This window comes from Xiphophorus hellerii, chromosome 22 (genome assembly GCF_003331165.1).
Source record: "Xiphophorus hellerii strain 12219 chromosome 22, Xiphophorus_hellerii-4.1, whole genome shotgun sequence".
Lineage (NCBI taxonomy): Eukaryota > Metazoa > Chordata > Actinopteri > Cyprinodontiformes > Poeciliidae > Xiphophorus > Xiphophorus hellerii.
In genome coordinates this window covers 15,046,669-15,071,267 of record NC_045693.1, presented here as the reverse complement: position 1 = coordinate 15,071,267, position 24,599 = coordinate 15,046,669, and the positions used below count along the sequence as shown (strand labels likewise).

Sequence of the window (24,599 nt, the reverse complement as noted above, 5' to 3'; positions counted from 1 at the left end):
CTGTTGGCAAGAAGGATCTCTGGTAGTCATCAGTCTTGCAATGAATCTGAATAATCCTCTGACTGAAGTCACTAGCTGTATGACCGTCTCACTCTCAAGATGCTCATACATGACTGTTATGACATAACAGGTACGTTTTTGGGCAGCAGAGACAATAATTCACAGCAAGTCCTGGGTGACCACATCAGTCGTTGGGAAGCACTGCTAATCTACCTCATTTGATTTTGCTGCTTCTCTTTAAGTCTCTATCAGGCCTGTGGTTAGAAAACTTGGCAGAGAGACGTTTGAGTTGAAGTTATGATGCTTTATGATCAGTGGAAGAAATGGTCTGAGGATAATCCTTCTTTGTCTGCTCTTTGATCCTAACCTGCATTCACGAAGCCTCCTTTTTACTCCTCTGGGATTTGGAGTCGTAGCTCTGGTATGAGTTGAGCTTTGCAGATACTAATCAGCTTCATCCAGCTGTAAAACAATACCTTGTTGCCATGGTTATGCATCATAACAACTGTTGGAAAAATCTTCCAGCTGTGAAGCATCCAAAGCCAGAGGGAATAACTGTCCAAATATGCAATGCCTCAGCCAAAAAAAAATATGAACAAAATTCTCCAGAAAGAACAATTCAGAATTAACATAATAGTGGTAGAACTGACTCCAACATACTGCCACCATGGGCAGTGCATTTCTAAAACTCCAGATATGGACTTCAGATCGAGATTGTTTTTGTTTTTTGTTTTGTTGTTTTTTTTTCACAAATGTCTGATAAAACATTGAATCTTCTGAAGATTTCTAAATTGCATTGCATCTTATAAACCAAACCTAGTGACGTCGAAAGTATTGTAATTAACAACAATATCTCACCCTATAAAGTTTAATAAGTACTGAAAAAGCAAACAAATCATGTTAGTTGTAAAAAAAATTTATGTATTAACTAATATATAATTAAATAGCAATCTATATATCCATTGTGTATAATTGCTAATCTGTGTAGGATCAGGAAACTCGTGCCTATCTCCAGCAGTTCTTAGAAGACAGGTCAGGTTACACTCTGTACACCCGTGTATCACAAGGCAACACTAAGTAATACAGGACAAACTACCATGCAACAACACACTCACCTCTAAGGGCAATTTAGAGAAACCAATTAACCTGACATAGATATTTTTTGGTCATTGTACCTGGAGTCAACCCACGCATGAATGGAGAAACAGACCACAGGTGGATTTGAACCCAGAACCTTCTTACTATAAGACAGCAGGGTGAACAACTCTTTCATCATGCACTCCCACTTTCCATCACAGTTGTACAATTTGTAAGAATATGTTACTTCTATACCACAAATGAAACTCACCAAGATCAACTAAGAAAATGTTCCACTTAATCATTTCATCAGTTACGTGTATTATCTCTTTGTGTGCAGCTGGAAAAACTTCACTCAAGAGGATAAAAAAAAACACCTCTGCACTACAGCTAAAACATTTAGGAGCAAGTCCAACACAGGACAAACATTTGGAAACAGCTTTAAATTTCTGCTTCTGAATGCTTTTCATCAAAACTAGTATGACTTGGATTTGGGGATTTATCTACTGCATGATCAAACTTTGCTTTCTTTCATAGAGTATGCACCATTCTCCATTTTCAGTTTCTTTAGATACATGTTGATGTTACCGTATCACTTCTGAATAAATGTAAGGAAAAGAAATGTAAAGTTTAGTTTCAGGCAGATGCCATTGTAATATTTTACAGTAGATCACTTTGAGCACAAACTAAACGTGCTAAGCTGGCATAAAATACCATTTGAAATCTCAAGAAAAAAATTAGAAGAAAGTTAGACAAAAACAAACAAAAGAAATATAAAAAGTTACAAAAATAAACTTAAATTCAAAGTAATCTACAAGCATTGTAATTATTTCACCCACTATTATGCCAGTAACTTGTTTATGCATAATTTCTTTCTTTGAAGTTGGTTAAGCTGAAACCAGTCTAACCAACATGGCGTACTGTAATTGAAAGCATGTTTATTTAACTCTACATGTCTTCATCTCTACACGTTACTGTAGACCTGCCAAAAGGGGAAGGGTATTTTTAGCTAAGTAATGCCTCCAGTGATGCACTGACGATGTGTTTGCAGGTCGGCTCACTTTGTCTTGCCACAAGGCTGGTTGCCTTGTGCTCAGATCTCAGGTGAGCAGAGGCCTGGAATTACTCATCCTGACAGGCACATCTGGCGCTACTTTCTCTGTCCTGTTGCCCTCCACTCTGCTCCTGCACACAGAAACCGCTTTGGTTAAACCACAGAGGGAAGGAGTTACGGTAATAGTGGCTATGATAATAACATTATTGTTGGTTATTAATGAGATGGGGAACAGACAGTTTACTCAGGAGAAATATGCTTGTGAACAGTGCTTTGAGCAACCAAACTATTGTTGCGGCATACATTTTTTTCAAGCTTTGTCCTACTGATAGCTGATTAATGCCAGGTGCAACAAGCATTAGGCGAGCTGGCCTCTCTTTTGACACTGTGGGTTAAATCAGTGCTCTTCAGGAGATAAAATCATAAAATAAATTATGCAAAAAAGGAGATTTAGAATCAAATCTGTTCAGAATTTGGCTGTGTTATGAAAAAGGTGGCTTTAAATGTGGGAGTTTTAAAGAACCTTGAAGTTTTCAGCAGCTAGATATCTGTCTTCCTGAGTTTGTTTGTTTTCTTTTGTCTTTGCAAGCTGTTTGAAGAATCTATCATTTAGCAAGCTGAGGTGGTTCGAAACCTTGAGTTTAGCGGCGATTTTAACGGCAACCATCAAGACACCATTTATCTGGTTCCTATTGAACCTAGGAAGTGTGGGTCACAGTTCAGGGCAATATTTAGGCTAATGGAATGATCCCAAACATATTAAATTTCAAAACAAAAACTGAAAGTGTCCGCGAGTAGCTTGCAATCACACCTCCAAATGTAAACAAATACTTTTGAGACTCTTACATATGCCAACATCTGTGGTAGGCCTCCAAATTCCTGCTCAGGGAGAAGAGTCCGTTCTAATGGAGACAGGAGACATTAACATGAGTGAGCACTCAGCTGCGGCACATAACAGTCTAGAGCTCAACGTTTGTGGGGCACAACACCACAGGAGTCCATGATGGGAAAATCAGCCTATGTGGATTCTCACTGAATGTCGTAATTGAGGAAACTTTATCGTTGTGTGCAGATTAACTTACACATACCAGCCCAACATTCATTCCTTGGTAAACACTTGATTTTAAAATACATTTCAAATTCAGCTCAAAGTTTGTTCGCAAAGTTCACCCTATGCTTACAGACACTTAATTGTACAGAGATATTACCCGATCAACTAATAAGGAACATTGTATTTTTACATTTAACTTCTGTTGTAGAAAGTATTTACCACATTAAAGATTCATTTTTTTCTTTTAGTCACTTAAATATTTCAGACCATCAAACAACTTCAATTTCAGGCAAAGGTTGCCAGAGTAAAGTATAAACCTGGCATCTTTGTTAAATTCTCAGTTTGTTGAAATAAACCATATTTGTTTGATGAGTTCAGTTTAACTCACTAACCCTTCACTTCCAGATTAGTAGAACTAGGAAATCATTCATATAGAACCTACAGTATATGATAGCATGAACTAGGCAAAAAGATCTCAAAAAACAACAAATCTTTTCCAATCTGAAGAAATTAAAGAATAGCTGTGAAATAACATCTTTGATATCTGTCACTCTGTAAATGGTCACAAAGAGATTTTGTAAGCATTGGGACTTCAACAAACAGTGAGCGCCTTTGTTCACAAACAGAGAAAACATGGAGCAATGGGGAATTTAAAGCACAGCAGGCCTTATGTGACTTTTATATGACTATAAAAAGAAGAATATTCTGTATACTCATGAGACAAAAGTGGAAGACCTGTGTTCTGTCCTAGCACAAAAACTGGAACTAAAGTTTAATAGTGGTAGTTTGATGCTCTAGGGCTGTTTTGCTACTTTAGGATCTGGATGACTTGCCATAATTGATGGAACCCTGAATTCTGCTCTCAAGCATAAATTACTAAAGGAGAATCACTGGTCTTTAAATCACACATTTGGGACTGTAAGCTCCATTGCACTTGGGTCAATGATCCCAAAAAAACAATAAGTCCATGCCAGAATGGCTCAAACTAAAAACCAAACAAAGATTCTGGCTATTTTGTATCCAGACTTAAATCAAATGGAAATGCTGTCATTACCTTAAACAGGTTGTTCATGGTCAAAACCATTTTCCAAAGTAGAGAACGATAATCTTCCTCTGCACCGATGTGAAAGGTTGAAGGGCTATTATTGCAAAATTAAGTTGTTATAGCCAACTCAATTGGCTACAACAAAGGTGGCACATTACCAGATTGGTATGGTTATCGTTTTCTCTTAATAGATAAAACAATAATGTGGTAAACCACAAAACACCAGGCACAGAGAAATATTTCAAAAACCTGATACTTGGATCTGCATAAATATTTTCACTATTGCATAAAATCAATCATTGCAATTAAGTGCACCACTGTAAACATGTTTTGATTTCAGTCTTAAAGTGGCAAATAGACAATTAAGCAATTCAACAACTTCTCCAGGGAGTGTTTAATTCAGTACTCACTTTAGCTCTGCTGCTCTTTCCTCTTTAAATGGCTTGTCTGCAGCCTCGGGCAACTTTACACAACGCTTGTTAACTCACTGAAGAGGCTCCTGAATGACAGTGTAGACTGCTGCAACAGCTTGCACATAGGGAAACATGAGATAAAGAAGGCAACTTAAATTGCTCCAGCATAAAGACACAAATGAATCAGACACTATAAAATAGTTTAGTGGATTTATTCTTTTAGATTTGTAGAAGAGATAAAGGATTTTTAAAATGCATCTTTAAATATTCTCTGTGTCAAATTGACCCAGAAATATCATAGCTGCATCTCAGAAATGAACACAACAGAAAGGTTAGAATGTCTGTCATCAAGTGATTCTAAAGGAATTTATTCAATGGATGATTTTTGTCCAAAACATGCAAACTCCATGCAGGAAGAGAGAGAAATAGAAAGACACCAGATAGAGAGTTAAACCCAGGACCATTTTGCTGCAAGACAGTAATCCTCATTTCCCAGTATTTAAAAGAAGAAGTCAGAAAGCAAGCAAATGTTTATTTTTACAGTCCTTTTTAAACTTAAGATAACCATGGTAGATTAAATGGTAGACATCAAACAATACAGCTTCCAGAATCTATACAATAGTCTATACAATAGTTTCTGTACAAAGAACACCACAGATACTAATGAAGAGCTACAGTCAAGCATAAAGAATGACAGGGATCAAGAACCAGAAAATCCATGAGTTCCACATGGTTTCTATTATCGTCATATGATTCCAAATGAATCAAAAGAATCAAAGTTACAACTGCTTTGTGGGTTTCTCCCAGCCAGGTCTTTAGACAAACTGTACAACTTTGCCGACTGCGCTGGTCTGCACCTGATCCTGGGGCTCAACGCACTGCACAGAAACCCAGACAACTCCTGGAACACATCCTCCACACTGAGCCTGCTGAAGTACGGTGCTGGAAAGAAGTACAACATCTCCTGGGAGCTGGGCAACGGTCAGTACAGCAGCATACCACATGCTGCCTTGTCAGTAGTTATTTAACAGATTGTTCTCTGTAGTAAAATGTACGTCTTTGGGTTTTCTTTACCTCATCTACTGAAGAGCTGCCAGGTTTGATATATGGTTTTCAGAATTATCTGCCTCTCTTGGTGGCACGTTCCCAATTAAAGCATAAAGCAAGTGAATACATATTTTCCTTTTATTAGGTGTGTCTACTTCCAGCATTTCTACATTTCAATTTCAGCCATCTCTGCAAACCATTTTCCCAGGATAGATCAGAGGGTGCAAAAGTGTTCATTCCATTTGAACATTTTCAACTTTTTATTTATTACATCGCAGTCACAAACTTCAATATATTTCAATATATTATAATGAGATTCTTTGAGATATTTCAACTTAAAGCAACCATGTATTGTGGACACAGCAAACATGAGATTAAACTAGATCAGAATAAAGTATTAGAAAATCTTGCGACGACTATGTTGTTGGTAGGTACTGTAATGATAAACAGTTGCAATGTGCCAGATTTCCTCTTTCTTGTCTTTCTCATCTGTGCCTCCATCACTCTGTGACCTTTAATAAAATAAGCAGTTTTTCCTTGTTTGAGCATCTGCTGTGTTGAGACTTTGTCTAACGGGCCAAATATTACATCGGCATGTAAAATCAAGTTCATAACACTTGAAATATGAGAGCCAAGATACGTTGCACGCCATACAGTCCTATACCATATGAGTATTTCGTACTTTCCAGACTTTTATTTGCAAGATACTTTAAAACCATGTGTAATTTTTCTTTTATTTTACAGCTCTTCACTACTTTCTGTTAGTCTGTCAATAAAACTCATGTTGTGGGTATAAAGTCAGGAAGTGTGGACAAAATTTAGAGTAAGGCAACATTTTTGCAAAATACTGAGATTTTAGATTAGGAGGCTTGAAGAAGTCGACTGCAGAAGATGTGTAATTTCGTTTATCAACTATCCGCACTCATAGTCTGGGTGGATTTAAGATCTCTCGGTTGCTTCTGTCAGGATCGACTCGTGGAGTTAGGATCGGGTATCTTTAGGAGACATCCCATCTGTCGCCAGGCTCCTTGGTTTGAATGGTTTGGGGATTTCTGAGCTTGGGCTGTGTTTGGAGTTCCTGTCAGGAAGAAAAATGAATGAGGGTCAGTTGCCTGTTAGTAGAGATAAAAATCTAAAGCTTAAATTTGTTCTTCTAAATCTTGCATGCCATGAAAAGAGAACTCTTTTGTCTTTGACACTGTTCATTTCAACAAAGCGATGAAATTGACACAAGTTAAGCTTCATATCTTTGTCTTTTTTTATATCTGAACACTTTAATATTCAGAAAACACTGAACATATATTATGACAAAGGTTAAAAAGGCACTTCTAATGCATCATTTAAACACGAAAAGATTAGTTTCATTATACTAATACATTTTTGACTTTGTAGCAGTGTATGGGTAAACATTCTGGTTCATTGAAGGATAACAGGAGAAATGTTTTACGGCTGTATGACTCATATGTCTTTATCAATTTCATAAGCAACGAATCTCTGGATAGGAACTTTTATTTGAGCCGTATCCGGAAAGTATCATGCAAAATCCATTCATCTAAACGTTTAGAAAATTTTAGTGAGGACTTGAACCGAAGCGAAAGCAATAATTTCAAGCAAATCATCCACGCAGCACAGACACTGAGACAAATTTATAGGGGTTGAATGAAAGGCAAAGAATTATCTGAGCGATTAAACAGCAGTAGGTCTGCAAGAGCTTAGCGTTCCTCCTTTTTGGGCAAACCGTTTCCTTCGGTCTTTGTTTTAATGAATGTGCAAGGCCACCATGTGTGCTCGGCCTATTCCCCTGACACTGCATCCATCGGTCTACATTACGGCGAATTGCCCAATTACCTCTCCTCAACCCCACTTTTTTTTTACTGGCAGTTGGATACTCTAAGATAGCAAGATCTGACTACAACAACAATATTCCCTGCCCCCTCCCTACTGCTTCTTGTACAAACGTTGGCTCATTCTGCTCCATCTCCTTTTTCCAGAACCTAATGCCTACCGAAGTATGGTGGGTCGTGCGGTCAACAGCACCCAGTTGGCTCATGACCATGCCAAGTTGAGGACCCTCCTGCAGTCTGTACGTTACTACAACCGAGCTCACCTTTATGGCCCGAACGCTGGACGACCTCGGAAAAATGCAGTCCTCCTGCTGGATGGGTGAGTATAACTGACCCAGATTCCTCTCCTTGTTAGGCTGTCCTGTTGGCGGAGAGGAAAGAGGAAATATAGTGGAAAGCAGTTTGAGACTTTATGGAGCTTCACTCATTTCGATACACTCCACCACCCCCTCACACACCCACGCCTACACCCCCGCACACACACAGTAGACCTTAGTGTTTATGAATTTCCACTCTTTTGGTTTCAGGGTCTTAGCTCCACTTATACCATGTCAACCTAAATAAAGTGTCATCTGACTGATAATGTGAAGGCACAATATCCCACCTGCTGGTTTCAGCCAGAAGCCGCACCAGCTTTAGCTTCACACCGACTGCTTATTTAAGAGCACCCTCCCATCTGCAGCCTGCAACAAGGAAATGTAAATAGACCGCTTGACCGTTTTACTTTTAGAGAAAGAAAACTTTGTTTTTTGTATTTTCTGTTTCCACTTGTTGAATAATATTTTCGTATCATCTAGAAAAGTAAACTGAGAAGAAAATGTACTTGAGTGAAGACTTAGAAGCAATGAACTCTACTTCCATAAGCTCTGCTCTAGGAGCACAATATTGTTGTTGCAATTATTATCTTTTTTGCTTTTTTCTCAGATCTTATAGGGTTTATCTGCTTTCACTCAACTTTTTAGCAAACAGAAAGCTGAAGCGTAAAATACACAAACTGTTTACTATCAGTTCAGTTCAAATTTCTGATATTTCTGAAGATGATGTGAATTAAATGTTTGCAGTTTTACTAAAAAAAAGGGTGATACCCTCTTTTCAGTGGTATGTGAATTCCAGTTTCCTTGGGGTCTAAATATCATACAACACTCATCCACTCTTCAAAATGATAAAGACAAGAGCATATGATGACGCTAAAGTGATGCTAAAAACAGAAAAACATTCCTTCAACTATTCAGATGTATTTTTGCACTAAAAGACATCTAGGAAAAAGATCTTCTGCCTGCCTCAACACACATTACACACCATTTTCCATAGATATATTGATAAGTGATGTTTTAAAGCCTGTTATGAAGAGGGTAACAAAAACAATGCACACGCTTGTGAAGGTTCACAGATACTTTTATGTCTGTATTTCTCAGGAAGACACTATCTATAACTGTTAGAGCACACATTTTCATAAAAACAGAAAACATAATATTACAAAAATAGTTATGCGAGTTTCTATCTTCCTTGTACTCAGGTTTCTCACATTATGGAAAGCATTAAGAGCTTCATAATAGATTAACTATGCCACAGTTTAAAAGATGTATTCTCCTGTATGCTTTACATGTGTTTTCTCTGTAATGTTTGAGCAAATTATTGAGCAACAATCCAAACGTGCAGGTTAATTGTAGGATGTGATGAAGAACAGAGAGCTGGAGTATTTGTGGGTCACTGGTGTCATATTTAACAAGCGACATTTCTTGTCTGGTTGACACTGTTACGAGGCGGGCAGCTGTAGTGTTTGACATCCTTTGCACTCTCCTGCTTTTAGCAAATAAGATTAATTTGATTCTGAACGACCCAACAGTCCAAATATCAGATCTGCAAGACTAAACAAGACACAGTGGTGAAAGTTGTGTTTTTGTGACAAGGTGTTTGGAGACACATTTCAAGGTATGTCTGGTGTGTTTTCAAACCCCAAATATGGAGCGATTTGGATCAGGTGAAAACGCGCACAGATGCAAAGCTTCAGATGGAGTAAGGCAGATAGCAGGAGGAGCTTTGTTTATGTTAGTTTGCAGGATAAGTATTTCAAAGAAGTAGAAATGGTTCACAATATATTTAAACATTTTAAAAGATCTTATTGCTGCTGTGAGTTCAACTTTATTAATCTACTTTAACATGCACGCTGAAGGAAAACAGAGGTTGACTTAACTTGAACCCTGACATAAGATTAACGTCCATGAAAAGTCCTTGTAAACCTCAAACTGGAACAGTAATAAAAGCATTTTTTAAAGCTTAATAGCCAGATGAGCAACTTATTTGGCAAAGAGATTTAGAAACACCTTTTAAACTTGCAAATAGCAAATTATTTTTTGGATTTCAACATGATCAAGAGCATGAATTGACTGATTGTTTGGGTTCTCAGGAGAAAAGGAAACCAGTTTTGTTGTGGACTTTGTTTTTGCGCTTCACTTGAGCAATTATATTGGTTAGTATTGATGTGACTGCGATCAAACAGCTCAGCCTTTGTCTCATTTGACCGTAAAGACTTTTAGCATGAAGCCAGTTGTTTTTTCCACTTGGAGAGCTACAATTGAGGCTCTCTCTTAAATCTGTTGATTTCAAAACAGATGTTGAACTTTTCCTTCATTGTGCTTAAAAGTCAAGTTCATGCAAAGAAACAATGCAATTAAAATGTGGGAAACCATTGCTGATTAAGAGAGTAGTCAAATACATGTTCAGGAGGATTCACAAACTCGGCAGCTCATAAAATTTGTGTTGTTTTTAGATTAGAGAAAATGCATTGTAAATTAACATTAATACACCCAATGTGAATGTGTGTGTGTTTTATTTTAATCATTCAATATATGTATATACATATTGCAATCTTAGTTCTGTTATAGTTTCAAATGTAGACCTCTGAAACTATTTAAATAAAGAGCAGTTTTTCTATGTTAAATAACCAATTAAAGAAGGTGTGTGCTTATTCGAGACCCTCATTTTTACTTTAATTATTAAAAAAACAACATTGTTTGTCTTGTTAATTGAATATTTTTAACAAGCACTTATTTTCTATGCAGGTTAAAATAAAGATTTTTGATTAAAGTTAGCCCAATTTGTAGACTATATTACATGATGTATTATCATATTACACATAATTTCATCCACAAGTCTTGCTGGTTACAGTTGAATGTAGCATACAAATGTTTAACAATTTTTATATTGATACATGCTATATCCATTACTATAAGAGATAAAATATTATGTAACTGTTTCTTTTCTAAATTTCAGGTTCATGAAGAATGCCAGCTCAATTATAGATGCTGTTACGTGGCAACAGTAGGTATTTTACCCTTTTTATCTCTACTTTCTATTCAATGAATGAAAACATGAACAAAAAGAAAGAAAAATTATCTGGAGTCTTCTCAAAGAATGAACAACAAGTCAAATATCTCAACACTAAATATTTTAAAGAGCCACTATAAACAATTAAGAAGAATTAAGACCAATTTTGCAAAAGCAACAACGTCAAAATGTTGAAAACAAATTCCACCTGCCATTAGTATGATCTACGTACAAATCTTTTCAAGCATTTTCTACCAGATAAGATTTGCCTCTACCTGAAGACATTTGCAATATTTCTTGAAAAAGACACATTCACCTCGTGCTCAGGCAAACCAAAGGAGACTGTGAGCAGTCGTCAAGGTGAAGGTCAAGTCTAATTAGTAAAAGTTGTAAGAAATGGAAGGTGGAGGGGCTGTCAGTAAGACTTGGAAAATCACCACCCACTCGGTTAAAATCAAACCATATGTTCAGGTTCATTCCCTTTGTCAATTAGCTTGTTTTACACTCAGGGTCCAGATGCCAGTCCAACCAGGTTGCGTGACAGAAACTCTGACCTCTATAAAAGAAGCCAACCTAACAAAAATCGAGCACACTCATTAACATGTCTACAGCTCAGGTTTTATACCTTTGCATCTGTCTGAAGTTGGTTTTAATCGGATATAGCAGAGAAACTCAGTAGTCAATATGATCTGGATTAGATAAAGAGTTGGATTTGTTCATCTTCACTTGAGAGTTTACCCGGAAGTGTTTTTTATGCTCTGAGTGATGAAACATCTTAAGCAGGGCAATTTTATTTGCATGGTGCATTTTCAGCAGCAAAGCAATTGAAAGCACTTCATATGATTAGAAGGAAAGTAAAACAAACAAGCAAAAAATACAAAAAACTGTGGGAAAGTAACAGACAACAATGTCAGGTTGAAAAGCAAATTACACTTTATGATGTTTCAGTTTCTTTCTGGAGGTAATTCTAAACGAATTAGTTTTAGCTGTGATTTAAAGGAACTCAGTGTTTCAGCAGTTTTGCAGTTTTATGTAATTTTGTTCCAGATTAAAGTAACATAAAAACTAAGTGTTGCTTCCCTGGAGATGCGGAATAAACCTGAACCAGAAGATCTGAGTTGTCCAGGGGCCTCATGCATAAAAGAATGAGCACTTTTCACACTTAAACTTGGTGTACAGAAAAATTTAGAAAAGTGCGGCACACAAAAAAAATCGGATGCATAAGGCCGTGCGCACGCACGTGGCCGTGCACATTTCCTTTATAAATCCTAATTTGCGAGAAATAGAGCGCAGCTGCTGGTCCGCCCTGTCACCACCCATAAATACATATGTAAATACCTGGAAGTTTGCCAACAGGTGAAGCAATAACCATGGCAACATCCTTGTTCGAAGCAGTATAAGTATTTATAATAATAATAATAATAATAATTATATATTTTATTTAAGTGTTTTCTGATAACATCAAACCAAGTAAACAGAAAAATACAGGCCAACTTGGGAGAGAAAAATTAAAGGGAAAATTACTAAATTTCCTCCTTCCAAGATTCTCAAATATCTAAATAAATACAGAATAACCTTCAAAGATAAAACAATTTGTGTTGTTTTATAATCTTGAGGTACGACATTGCCTACAAAGTAACATTTTCTCTGTCTGTCTTTAAATCCAGGCTGAACACGCTACTGTTCAAACAGGCATTTGCAGGATCTCTTTATTTTAAATTTATTTTAATAAGGACTTTTTTTTCTCTACAATGTATTTTTATTTTTCTGAAGTGACATTATGTGTCCTCAAAGCACCTTTTAAGTCCAATTTTTTCTAGAGCAGGACATTTAGGTAATGGTAAAAATAAAGCAGATTTGCAACTTTGTCTTAAGTTCAATGCTGAGCAAGTCAACAAGTGGAGGTTTTCTGTTTTTAAATTGCAAAACGCTTTTCAGAGGATCTAGAAAGATTTTAGCATGTCAGGCTGAAAAAAAACACCGAATGAATAACCCTTCCTGCTGCACATCATTAAAAAGAGACATGCTGGGTTGTAAAAAAGTGGGAATCACCGCATGGACTTGAGTGTTTGCTTATTATATTCTTTCAATAATCCTAGACCAGATTTTACAAGAACTATGGCACAATTAACTAACCTGGAGAAGAAAACATCTACTTATTTATGTCTTTTATAAATTATTTGCTCACATTAAATTAAAAATAAGAACATTTATGGAAGCAATAAAACGGTGCGGTCATTTATTGCCGTGGCTTGCAAAAGCAATAATTATTTCAATGAACTTTTTCACATTTTTCATGTTACAACCACAAAATTTAATGTCTTTTTATTGCAATTTAATGGACTCAACCAAATTGTAACATAAATGATACTTTTTTTCAACATTGTTTACAATTATAAAAACTCATATGTTCTCAACCCTCCTCTGTGCATGTCTTTTGAGATATAATTCCTGTTATAGTGTTTCAGAAATGAAACACCTTGTGCATAGTTGGGTTGTTTTTAATCTTTCCTGAGATGCCAGTCTGATTTTTATTCAGAGACAAACACTGTCGAATAAAAATATCTTTAAATTTAAATATACTGTAGGTTTAAATGATTTTAAAGTAATTTTATCTCCACCCATATTTCTATAAACTCTACTCAGATTCCCTGTCAATGTGAACAAAAAAGATCCGCAACTGAAAAATGTGAAGCAATAATAGCTTATCCATTAATGCTTTCTCCAATGTCTTTAAAATATGTTTAAAATCCTTCAGAATAAGTCTATCTTTGCCAGGACTGTGACTTTAGGTGCTGTACAGTTGGACCATACATTTCTGATGATAGATTAAGGACAATTTAGGGAGATTTCCACCGCTTGGGATTCTGTTTCGTACCCTAACTCTGCTTCAAACTCTCCACAACTTTATCCCTCTCTGTAGTACTCTTTGGACTTCATGATTTGGTTTATCTAATGTTCTCAAAAAAACTTCACTCCCCTTTAAAATTGTTGTTTTTCTACTGTGATTAAATTGTGATTTGGTTTCACTTTATTTAATTTAGGAGCATCTCATACTTTTTCAAAACAGTCCTGAATATCCTTTAGTTTTTGTTGGTCTATCACATGAAATACCACAATGTATTTGTGTTTGTATGTGTTACATGACAGCATATTTAAAAAAAAAAAAGGTTAAAGGGAATGAAAACTTTTGCAGTGAATGTTTTGTTCTTTGTTGCTTATTTGCTCACTGTCTGGTAAGCAGTTTTTGTCTATTCCAAACTGTTGACACGAGTTGGGAATTGAATCTGGAAGTTTAGATATTTGAAATAACACTTCTTCAGCAGTGGTATTTGTATTACCCTAAAAGCAGCAGTCCCCTCAGTCCACGCTGACAAACCTCAGCAGCTACATGATAGATTGCCACGAAGCTTTTTACAAACACGTACACTCCCCAGAGGTTGAATCCTAGTGCTGGTTCCATTACTTTTCCTCCAACAGTGCCATGAGGTTGACATTTGTGGTTTTAGACTAACATATACTTCAATCAAACACTTAACTACACCCAGGCCCTCCAAGCACATATACAGTCATTTCTCTTACCTACAGGGGTTGCTTCATGGTGAGAGATTTCTAACAGCCGAAAGTGTGAGACCTGGCAGCTAGCTGTGAAAATATGAGTGAGTAAAGCAAAGGAGACAAATTTACCCTTTTGCAGGAGAGTCGCTGTTTAGATGCCCCTGAGCAAAGCACATAATGTTAGCCTAACTGTTCCAGCTGTGGTTATTAGCAGCAAAAACATATGTATGAAGCAACCCTCTCACTGCTGAACCTTACCTTAATAAGAGGTGTACTAAAATGGACCATAGCCTTAAACATGTAGTACTTCTTTTGTTTATCACGTGAATCACAGCTCAAATTGCAGGTTTCTGAATGTGATTTGGATCTGTTTGTCTAGTAAAGCGCTTTGAAATGAGATTGTTGTAAATTGGTGCTATAAAAATATATTGAATTGAAGTGGATTGAAATGAATCACAAAAAAAAAAAAAACTTTTACTATTTGCTGTGGTTTAAAGTAAACAAATAAATAAGAACAAAATGACACAATAAAGCCTTGAGTTGCTTTACTTCTTGTAGAGACGCTGCATCTTAGAGAGCTTTCGCTTTTTATTGCAGATGCACTATTAAAGAGATGGTAAAGAGTTGTGGCTTTTAAGCTCACAGAGAGGCTGTAAATTTCCCTGTGGTGTTCCTTTGGGGAGGAATATATCCTTTTGTTGTTGGGTGATGATTCATTAAGCTGGTAATAAGCATCAGCTGCACAGTGGTACACAAGAGAACACGTCCTCCTCTGCGTATCTGCCTTCCTACTCACGTCAGGTGGATATTTCTTGATACAACATGTCTTGCAAATAGATTGTTCAAGATTGGTTAAGTGACCTAATTGAGTGGTCGCTTCACCACAGCAGGTAGTTAGAGTTTCTTTGCTTGCTTGCTTGTTGGTTGTTTATTGTTTAGGATCCCCATTAGCAGAGCTTTAAGCCAGCTACTCTTCCTGAGCCCCATCATTGAAAACACACATCATACAATAAAAATTATTGAGATATATGACAGATGACAAATTTAGCATATATATCAATATAGTAATTAATTACAGTTCAAACAATTGCTTCCTTGTAAAGCTTTTATTGTCCGACATTTAGGGTGTTCTGACATCACATTGGAACAAAACAATCTTTACAACTTTGGTACCTGTTTTAGCAGGTGCTACTACTATTAGGTTTTATTAAAAGGTTTTATTGGCTCTAGTGGCCTTTATTTGATAGTTAATTAACAGGACTAAGGCCTCCTTATGTGGGTTGTGCTTAACCCCTGCGTCACCACAGCACATCCCACTACTATTAGTTTTATACACTTCATTTCAGCTTTAAGCACAAATCAGAGAAAAACATCGACAGAGAGAAATATTGACTTAATTATCTTTAAACTACTTTGCAACTATTTTGGCTGTATGATTTGAGTCAATGTTTGTTTGTAAGACTCATTTGTACCCACGCTTTGACTTATTGGCTGATGCTTTGAAATGCTGATTCAATATTTCCACACCATCTTATTTTCCATTGCCACATATCTTGTAAAGTGTGCCAGTTCTACAAACCTCACACAACATGGTGCTGCCATCCCTGTACTTCACAGTTAGGATGATGATCTCAGGCTTTCAAGCTTTCCCATTTTTCCTGCAAATAAAAGAATTATTATTATGCCCAGTCACTTGACATATCTGTAGAACTCAATGTCAATGTTTTTTTTTTTGTTGTGTTCATTTACATACATAATAATTCTTCAAAGAAAGTAAAAATAACAAACTGTTATAAAAACATTTCTAGCTGATCCAATAAAAGAAAAGTTCAGCCTGATTTAATTTAAGACAGTGAGAATCTTTTTTTTCTTTTTATACATTATAAGAGCATGTCTGGCTTCAACCATGTTTCCATTTTTGGCTCTCTCTTCCATCCCTGTTTGACTACATCATATCTGTTCCTGTGCCATATTTGTGTTTTTAGGACAGCATCGGATTGTCAGTGATCCACCTTTGATTGCACTTTGGAGAGAGTTGTGTTTAACAAGCTGACCAAGTGGATTTTTGTCTGGAAACATTCAGATACAGTGGTGTTCACTGTTACATTTTAGTGAATACCAACCAGTAGAGTAGCACCATGCAAGAATCTTTCTAAATGCTGCAGAAACAAAGGATGTGTCTTTGGTTCTCCTTCCACTGCCGTACTCCATAAACCAGCAATGATTTTGTCATTTCTGGTTAAAACACCAAGTCAGATGTTTTGTGTCCTTTTTTTTAACGCTATTTACTAACAACGTGCTAAGCTAAAACATGTCATCTTGAAATTTTAAAAACCAGCCACTTTTTTTTTTTGCTTTGTTCACATGTATGATGGGAATTTTTTTTTTTCTCTGTGATCTGGCCTGAAGAATTATTGTGAGCGCTCTGGAAAGATGAAAGGATAGCCAAATAACTGGTATGACTTAATCCCTGCATTGTTTACAGTTTGAGGCCAGGAGCTTGGGGCCTTTCCACTGCTATGAGGAAAATTTCAATGAGTCTAAGCTCGGATTGCAACACTGCCTCACCCTGCATGAACTAAATGCAGCTCTGTTCAAATTACTTTCACTCACCTGTTTGTCATTTCCACTGATTTTCCATGACAGGTTTTGTAGACATTTGGCAATATTTTATTGTCTTGTTGTCTTTTTACTTTGGCATTTAAGTTGATATAGTTTCCCAGACCCTAATACAATTATTTTGGGGAAAAGAATAAAAAGATACTTGTAGCTTGTAGTACAGCTGAAATGAGCGGATCTTTTTGCTTGCAATGTGTTTCCATAAAATTATAAAAATCACATCCTCTTAACAGTAATGGTTTTCTAATTTATATTCAGTAAATACTTTTAACGTGTAAACAAAAATTGAAACACACTTTGGCTTTGGTGAACTGGACAAATGAAAAAGACAATTAGAAATATATTCATGACAAATTCCCATTGCTTTGCAAACTCACATTTTGATATTCTGTCATATTTCACCAAATAATGTGACTGTATTCATTCAATTTTGATATAATAGATTATAGTTGTGGATATTTATGAAGAAAATAAAAAGCTTATGTATTGAAATAGAAAAAAAGCTGCTTAACCTTGCCGTGATGCATGAGTCTCCACCTGACCTGTGTATCTTTGCAACTCCTCCAGAGTTACCACAGGCTTCTTGATTAATACTTCCCTGATCTGTCTTTTTAGGTAAAGAGACACTTCTTGACAGGAAGTTTAGTTTAGCCAAGCTTTTTCCATTTTTGTTGGATGGTTTGAATTAAAATAAAAATAAGCGGACTCAGTTTAATAGTTCACTTGACTTGTAAAAGCATCTACACTGGAATCTATTTAAAGTTATCGGAGTAAATTTGATTTAGTAAAAATCCACTGCACACTTGTAACATTTTTGTGAAAAATGTTGAAAACCATACAGCTTTTTCTTTACTTCTACTTATCCACTCCTATGTGTTGGTCAATAGAGTCCCAGCATAATGCATTGATATGAAGCTGTAATGTTACACACTGTGAAAAAAAAGTTTAATGCATTTGCTAGGCATTGTATCTTTATGGTAACTGAAATACGAACTACAGACTGTGCATACTGCTCTCTTATTTTCTTTCCTTGAACTTTTGAAAGAGATTTTGGAATAGCTTTTGGTCTGCCCACAGGGAAATCTTACACAGATCTTTGACTCTAACTATCAACAAAATCCACTCTCATCATGGTCTTTTAACATCATTTTTCATTTTCCTTTTTTCTTACGTCTTTATCTGTTTGCATACGAGATCACTGCAGATGTTTTTCCACATTGTTCATTCAGCAAAAATCCAACACTTCCAGTTTCCCTGCAGATGCAGTCCAGCATTTTGACACGGAGCTGGACTGTCAAAGTGCTGCAGCAAAATTGACCGTGTCAGTTATGTCAGTGTCTGTTTATAGCAGTGAAGTTAACTGACATGTTACCATAACAACTTTAGGCCAATGAAAATGAGACTTCTTAGATTAGATTTTAAAGTGCTGCATCTGTGAAGTTGTGTAGTTTGTGCAGTTAAAACGTCACTGGTCAACCTTGTGAAATTTGTTTTTATGCCACACTGCACCAAATATGAAGAGCCAGCTAGAGGAATAAGCAGATTATGTTGCAGCCCTCAGGCCCCCTGCTGTGTTGGGGGACCTGCAATACGCTTAAAATTGTGGACGGGTTGACTGATTATGAAGGGCGAGGGATGAAGGGATTATGCCACAATTCAATACACAAATCAATAAGATATATGTTTTTGTATATGTATATGTTAATTTAAATAATATTAGAAAATACATTTTCTAAACTCAATTCACCAATTATTATTGAAAAGATTAAATATGTTATTCTGTCTATTAAGATATGATTTAGTTATTTCAGCATTTTATTGATGTTTCAATGGTTTCTGTGGATTATTATTACAAAATAATGTATGCAGTTGTGATGAATTTGATTATACACCACTCGCCCGACTTTAGCAGTGTTGTCCATACTCAATAATGGACACTATACGTCTTAGGAGCAAAAGTGGTAATTTAAAATATAATTAAATCATAAAATATTTTCTTAAATCCATCAGTATGTCATTCACATTACAAATAAACATAGGGAAAACAATTAAAAATGAAAGGATAATTAAATGTGTCCAGGAATAAAAATAGTTATTTTATAAACTGGAGTTTCTCCCAGCTAATTTCAGTGGGTAGGGCAAAAATGACTAATGTCATGGTTGATTTTAAGTGCCAGTTAACCAGTCAGTTGTTATTGTTGTTAACATCCTATTCATCCTAAGGTATGTATTTATTTATTTATTTATTTATTTATTTATTTATTTATTTATTTATTTATTTATTTATTTATTTATTGTCTGTTGGTGGAAAATGTATAACTAATTGCATTTATCTTAATTGTATTTAAATTAACAAATACATATTTATGTATATGTCTGTCCATCTGTTATTTATTGATTGTGACACTTATGTAATACACTGTAAATGTATATATTGTATGAATGTGTTGACACAAAAAATATTCATTGTGAAAATTAAGCTAACAGTCATTATTTGTTGCTACTTATTAAATAATCAATCAATCAAGTTTATTTGGATAGCACATTTCAGCAAGTGGATCCCTACATTAAATTCTGCACAGGGCCTGAGGCAACCTTGGGCCAGCTCTGCTAAATCACAATACCAAGTAATTTGTCCTTCTTGTTGTTAATTATATTATAAAGATTTTTGAAAAGATGACTTGAATTTTCCTGAATAAATGTTTATAATCAAAAAGCTGAAAATGCGATAATTATTCTTTACATAATATTAAATTATTTAACTAAATTTGGTATGATAATTGTGGAAATGAAGAGGATTGATACAAGAACCATTTTAAATAATCAATGATAGATTTTATTTAATAGTTTAATAGTTTTTAGGGTAGTAAAATAATCCTGTAGTAGATTCATTAATTTCTAAGTGTGTTTCTTTGATCATGTTTTTTCTGTTTCTTGTCTAGTTATTACATGGATGGCAGAGTAAAAAAAGCAGAGGACTTCCTAAAGACTCGTCTTTTGGACACACTGACAGAACAGATTGCTAAAGTCACCAAGGTACTGATGTTTCCTTTAAAAACCTAAAGAATTATTGTGGATTACATTTTCTCTGTATATGTAGTGTAAAATTCTATGACAGACTTCATTTTACGAAACCCAAGCTTATACATCTTTATTTTATTTTATTTATCTTTTATTGCATTTTATACAACATTTATTTCTTGTATCTTTCAAATATTCATGAATATTTTCTTTAGTCAACTTTTAATTTCTGTAAGTTAGATTTGCAGACCACGTCGAGGAGAAGATATGAAAAGATAATTCAATTTATTTATAAAACACCTCTTCTATCCCTTTGGAAAAGCTACGGTCAACATGAGCCTCTGCGCCAAATGTGCTGATTTACTAAAGAAAAACAGCTCAGAGCCTGAGGGAAATGAAGCAACCATTCCCAGCACCAACATTCATAACAGAGACAGGTTTTCCAATATGGATCTCAACCTGGACCACATTTCAGAATCTAAGAGCTGGAAGGATAAATTATGTTCCTTGGCTTAATAGAATAGAATAGAATAGAATAGAATAGAATAGAATAGAATAGAATAGAATAGAATAGAATAATCTTTACAGTGATTATACTGGGAAGCTCCTGGTGTAAGCCATTTGCCTTCCCTTTTTGCCAATCTTCATCATATAAAGACAGATTGAGAACGAGTATACATACAAGTCATTTTTTGTGCTTCATTTCATGCAAGCATTCTACATTGCAAATATTATTTAGTCAAAATGTTTCACATATACAACCCTGGTGAATGTGTATAAAGTTTTATTAACGTGCATTAAAGTAAAAGTTACTTGGATTTATTACACTGGTGATTCGTTTTTACAAGTCTCTCTTACTTAACTTTAACTTGTTCTTTTACTCAGAACATGGTTAACTTTTTTTCAGATAACTATCGATGCTTTGCGATTTCGCAGCAAGACCTCCATTAAAAATCCTTTGTTGTGTTCACCTGCATTTTGTCGGCTCTTTACAGGTTGTTAACACACACACTCCAGGGAAGAAGGTGTGGCTGGGTGGACTTGGACCAGCGTGGGCCGGTGGCATCAACAATCTCTCTGAGACGTATGCTGCAAGCTTTCTGTAAGTGGCATAATACAAAAAAAATTATTAATATTTATATTTTATTTTATTTTCATTTAGTGTATTTTATTTTCCAACTCACTTCCTAATATTCATGTAATTTCTGCCCATTCCAGGTGGATGAACTCGCTGGGTGTGGCCGCTGTGCAGGGCATTGATGTGGTTTTGCGGCACTCGTTCTTTGACTATGGATACACACATCTTGTGGATCAGAACTTTAACCCTTTACCTGTAAGTTTGTTTCAGCTACACAAGGATTAAACATAATGCACACTGTTTGCCCTTTCATCACAACAACAGGAGCTGACCAAGCTGATCCCAGTAGGCTCTGAAATGTTTCTGGGCAAAGCCCAGTACTTCGATAGCACCTCTGGCTCTTTCCCGTGGGAGCTATTAGCTGAGATGAAAGGCGTTTAGTGGTGATGAGTGGTCAGACGCGGGGGCAAAATGCCATGTAACCTAAGCCCTTTATCAGGAGCTCAGGACAGTGTCAGCACTCCCCTCTACCTTCATCGTAACTGTGTGCCTCTCTGTGTGGGACAGGCGGCTACTGAGAGATCTGGAACATGAGACTCTGATATGCAGGGGGTTAGTCAAATAGCCTGCAACACTGTGCAGAGCTGAGGCAAGTTTTACTATGGTTCGGCCATGCAGAAAGAAAAATATACTAAATGTCTACGGCAGGCATCTTTGATTTTTGGGGACAGCACTTTAAAATGAGTCATTTTTACATCTTAGGATAAAACTAATCTATATTTATTTGCAAGCTATACAAAATATAATATTGTCTTTAAATCTTAGCTTAAACAATGATTAAAAAATCTGATGGATTGGCAGTCTTTGTCAACTGTTTTTTTGCTTTAGTCCTTAAAATCTTTATTGGAAATACCAAAAATTCCTTTAAAATTGCAGATGGTATTTTGGTATCTGTTAAATTTGACTTATGCTTGATAGCTCAAACAGGAGTCTGCTTACTTTCCTCTAACTAAGATGTATCAATCAATCAAGATGGCCTCATTTTGCTTTGCTTCTTGTTTCCATTATTTTTCTGGGAATGTTGAGCTCCCGCTAGGACCACAATGCTTTTAACATTGCTGGATGTCTGATGGCTGTGCAAGCCTACCTGCTGAGAGAATTCACTGCAGGGCCAACCTGTCCTCTGTGGGGAAAATTTATGACTTGGCCCCTTCCCCTATAGGATGACTCCAGCATTGGTAGATTCTACTCAGAGCCCCCAGCCCATTAAAGGACTGAACACCTTCATCTTTTTTCCACACTTTCCTCCCCACTCTCTCTCTCTCTTCCTCTTTTCTTGTTCACATCCTTCTGTCTCAATCATACTCCCTTTTTCTGTTTTCTTTGTTGTTTTTCCTCCTTGTGACCTGACTATCTGTCACCAGAGGTGGGTGGTAAGGTCTTTTTGCAGAGTGATGATGATCTAAGATATATTCCTTAAGAAGCAGACATCTGCTGTATTGGAGAACATATTTCTCCTGTATGAAAAGAGGAAACAATATTTACTTTACATTCAAAAGCAAGGAGGTGAAGGAATATAGTTGGCCTTTATAAAAGTATGCCTATCTAATTTTAATTTAAAATGTCTGAAATGGGGCGTGCCGTGGTGGCGTATTTGGAGGCCTTGAGTCCTCGACGCGGCCGTCGCGGGTTCGACTCCCGGACCCGACGACATTTGCCGCATGTCTTCCCCCGTTTCCTGTCAGCCCACTGTCATACAAGGGACACTAGAGCCCACAAAAGACCCCCTGGAGGGGTAAAAAAAAAAATGTCTGAAATGATTGTGAATCCAATTTTTAAAAAAAATCTATTTTAGAATGACGGTATTATTTAATGAAGGGAGAATCTAAAACATTATAAAGTCTGATAGTAAATGCCCATGAAATAGTCTATTTTTCTTTCAGTTATTAAATTAAGATAGACTTTCTCCCACATCACCAAGATTAGCGATACAAAGTGCAACAACTTTTACTTAATGATCGACGTCATGTTCACGCCTTCAGCTAATGTTACGTTGGTATCTGCAGTAAGGCTTTTCTTGTGTAGAGCTTTTGTTGCAGCTTTGGCTGTGCCCACATTGCTTTCTCTCAGCTTTTTTAAAATTGTGTTTTGACTGGATTGCTTCGTCCTGGCTGCTCCTGCGCTTAATGTTTGTCTTTCTGTCTATCTACGATGGGAGAGTCTGGGGAAGACTGGGAGACGGCAGGCAGTTTGACAAGAAAACAGCCAAACAGGCAAAATAAAGATTCAGCACCATGGAAAATATTTCTCACTACAATATCTTAATCATGTTAAATCTATTACTGTTTTGTCTGACAATTAAGAGCAGCTGTGTAATAAAATTATTCAATCTGCAGCTGTTTTTTTTTTGTTTTGTTTTGGGTTTTTTTGTTCATAAATTTTGAAAATAAAACGAAAGCAGAAAGTCTCCATTACACATGATGTAATTACGATAGATCGTAGCTCTGACCCAGTATTCATCTATCAGTCCCTCTGGCCACTGTCAACAATATCCCGCTCTATACTGTGCTCTGCTTCTTCGATGCCTTGGCAGCAAATTAAGTTAAAGTCTGCGTGGAAAAAAGAAGCCCTTAAATGTTGCCATATGGAGGATTGCATGGGAACTTCCTGAGGAGCACATGTTGTTCTGAATCTCTTGAAGAGGTGTTGAGTCTGTGTAGTCTGTAGAATGAGACGCAGTATGGTGAACTTCTTATTAAGGAAACGCGAAACAGCAATTTATGATGCACCACAATAGTTTGTAAAAATGTGGTATTTAAGGCATATCTGTTGTTCGGACTTTATTTTTCATGTTGACTCATGTTTTCACATGTAGATGCTTTTCAACTGAAGTATTCGTTGTCACTTTTCAAAACCAAACCTTTCTATACTATCACCAGAATTTCCTGGTAACCTGCCTGGGTTACCAGAAAGTTAAGGCAACATTTTTATTTCTCATGACAGAGTTCAGAAGTAGCAGCTCATTTGTACATAAAATCACAGTATAAAGATCTGTCAATCAGAGTTCTTCAGATTTGGTAAAGCTTTGACTGGCTGATACTCATTGATCTGATTTTAATTTTCTTTTAAGAACTACAATTAAAGAGCTGAATTCAAACGTTCTTTGTTTGAATTCAGACCAGTAATTAGTGATTGGTCTCTAATTATTTTAAATAATAATATAATTAGAAAATATTTATATTGTTATATTTAGTTTTAAAATAAACTAAAATAATTACAGAGCTGATGCTTTAAACTAGAGTTAGTGTTTTATACTTGTGATTAGCCCAATTAGCGTGGTCAGCTCATCTGGTATTAGAAAATCAGCATTTATCATTTAGAGAAGATTAATTACCTTAATCAAGCTTTTTTCATCGCTGTGCTTAGTTAGGCACTTTTCAATGATTGGAAAAGTATTAAATTTAT

At 36.0% G+C, this 24,599-nt stretch overlaps 1 protein-coding gene across 1 annotated transcript in view; it reads left to right on the top strand.

Annotated features, from left to right (window-relative positions):
* hpse2 (heparanase 2) overlaps positions 1 to 24,599 on the top strand; it is a 64,274-nt gene that overhangs the window by 31,741 nt on the left and 7,934 nt on the right. The window contains exons 4-9 of the mRNA XM_032553987.1: positions 5,448 to 5,621; positions 7,679 to 7,850; positions 10,805 to 10,852; positions 19,978 to 20,071; positions 21,052 to 21,158; positions 21,275 to 21,389. Coding sequence (XP_032409878.1) covers positions 5,448 to 5,621; positions 7,679 to 7,850; positions 10,805 to 10,852; positions 19,978 to 20,071; positions 21,052 to 21,158; positions 21,275 to 21,389 — 710 coding nt within the window. The remainder of the gene's footprint in view (positions 1 to 5,447; positions 5,622 to 7,678; positions 7,851 to 10,804; positions 10,853 to 19,977; positions 20,072 to 21,051; positions 21,159 to 21,274; positions 21,390 to 24,599) is intronic.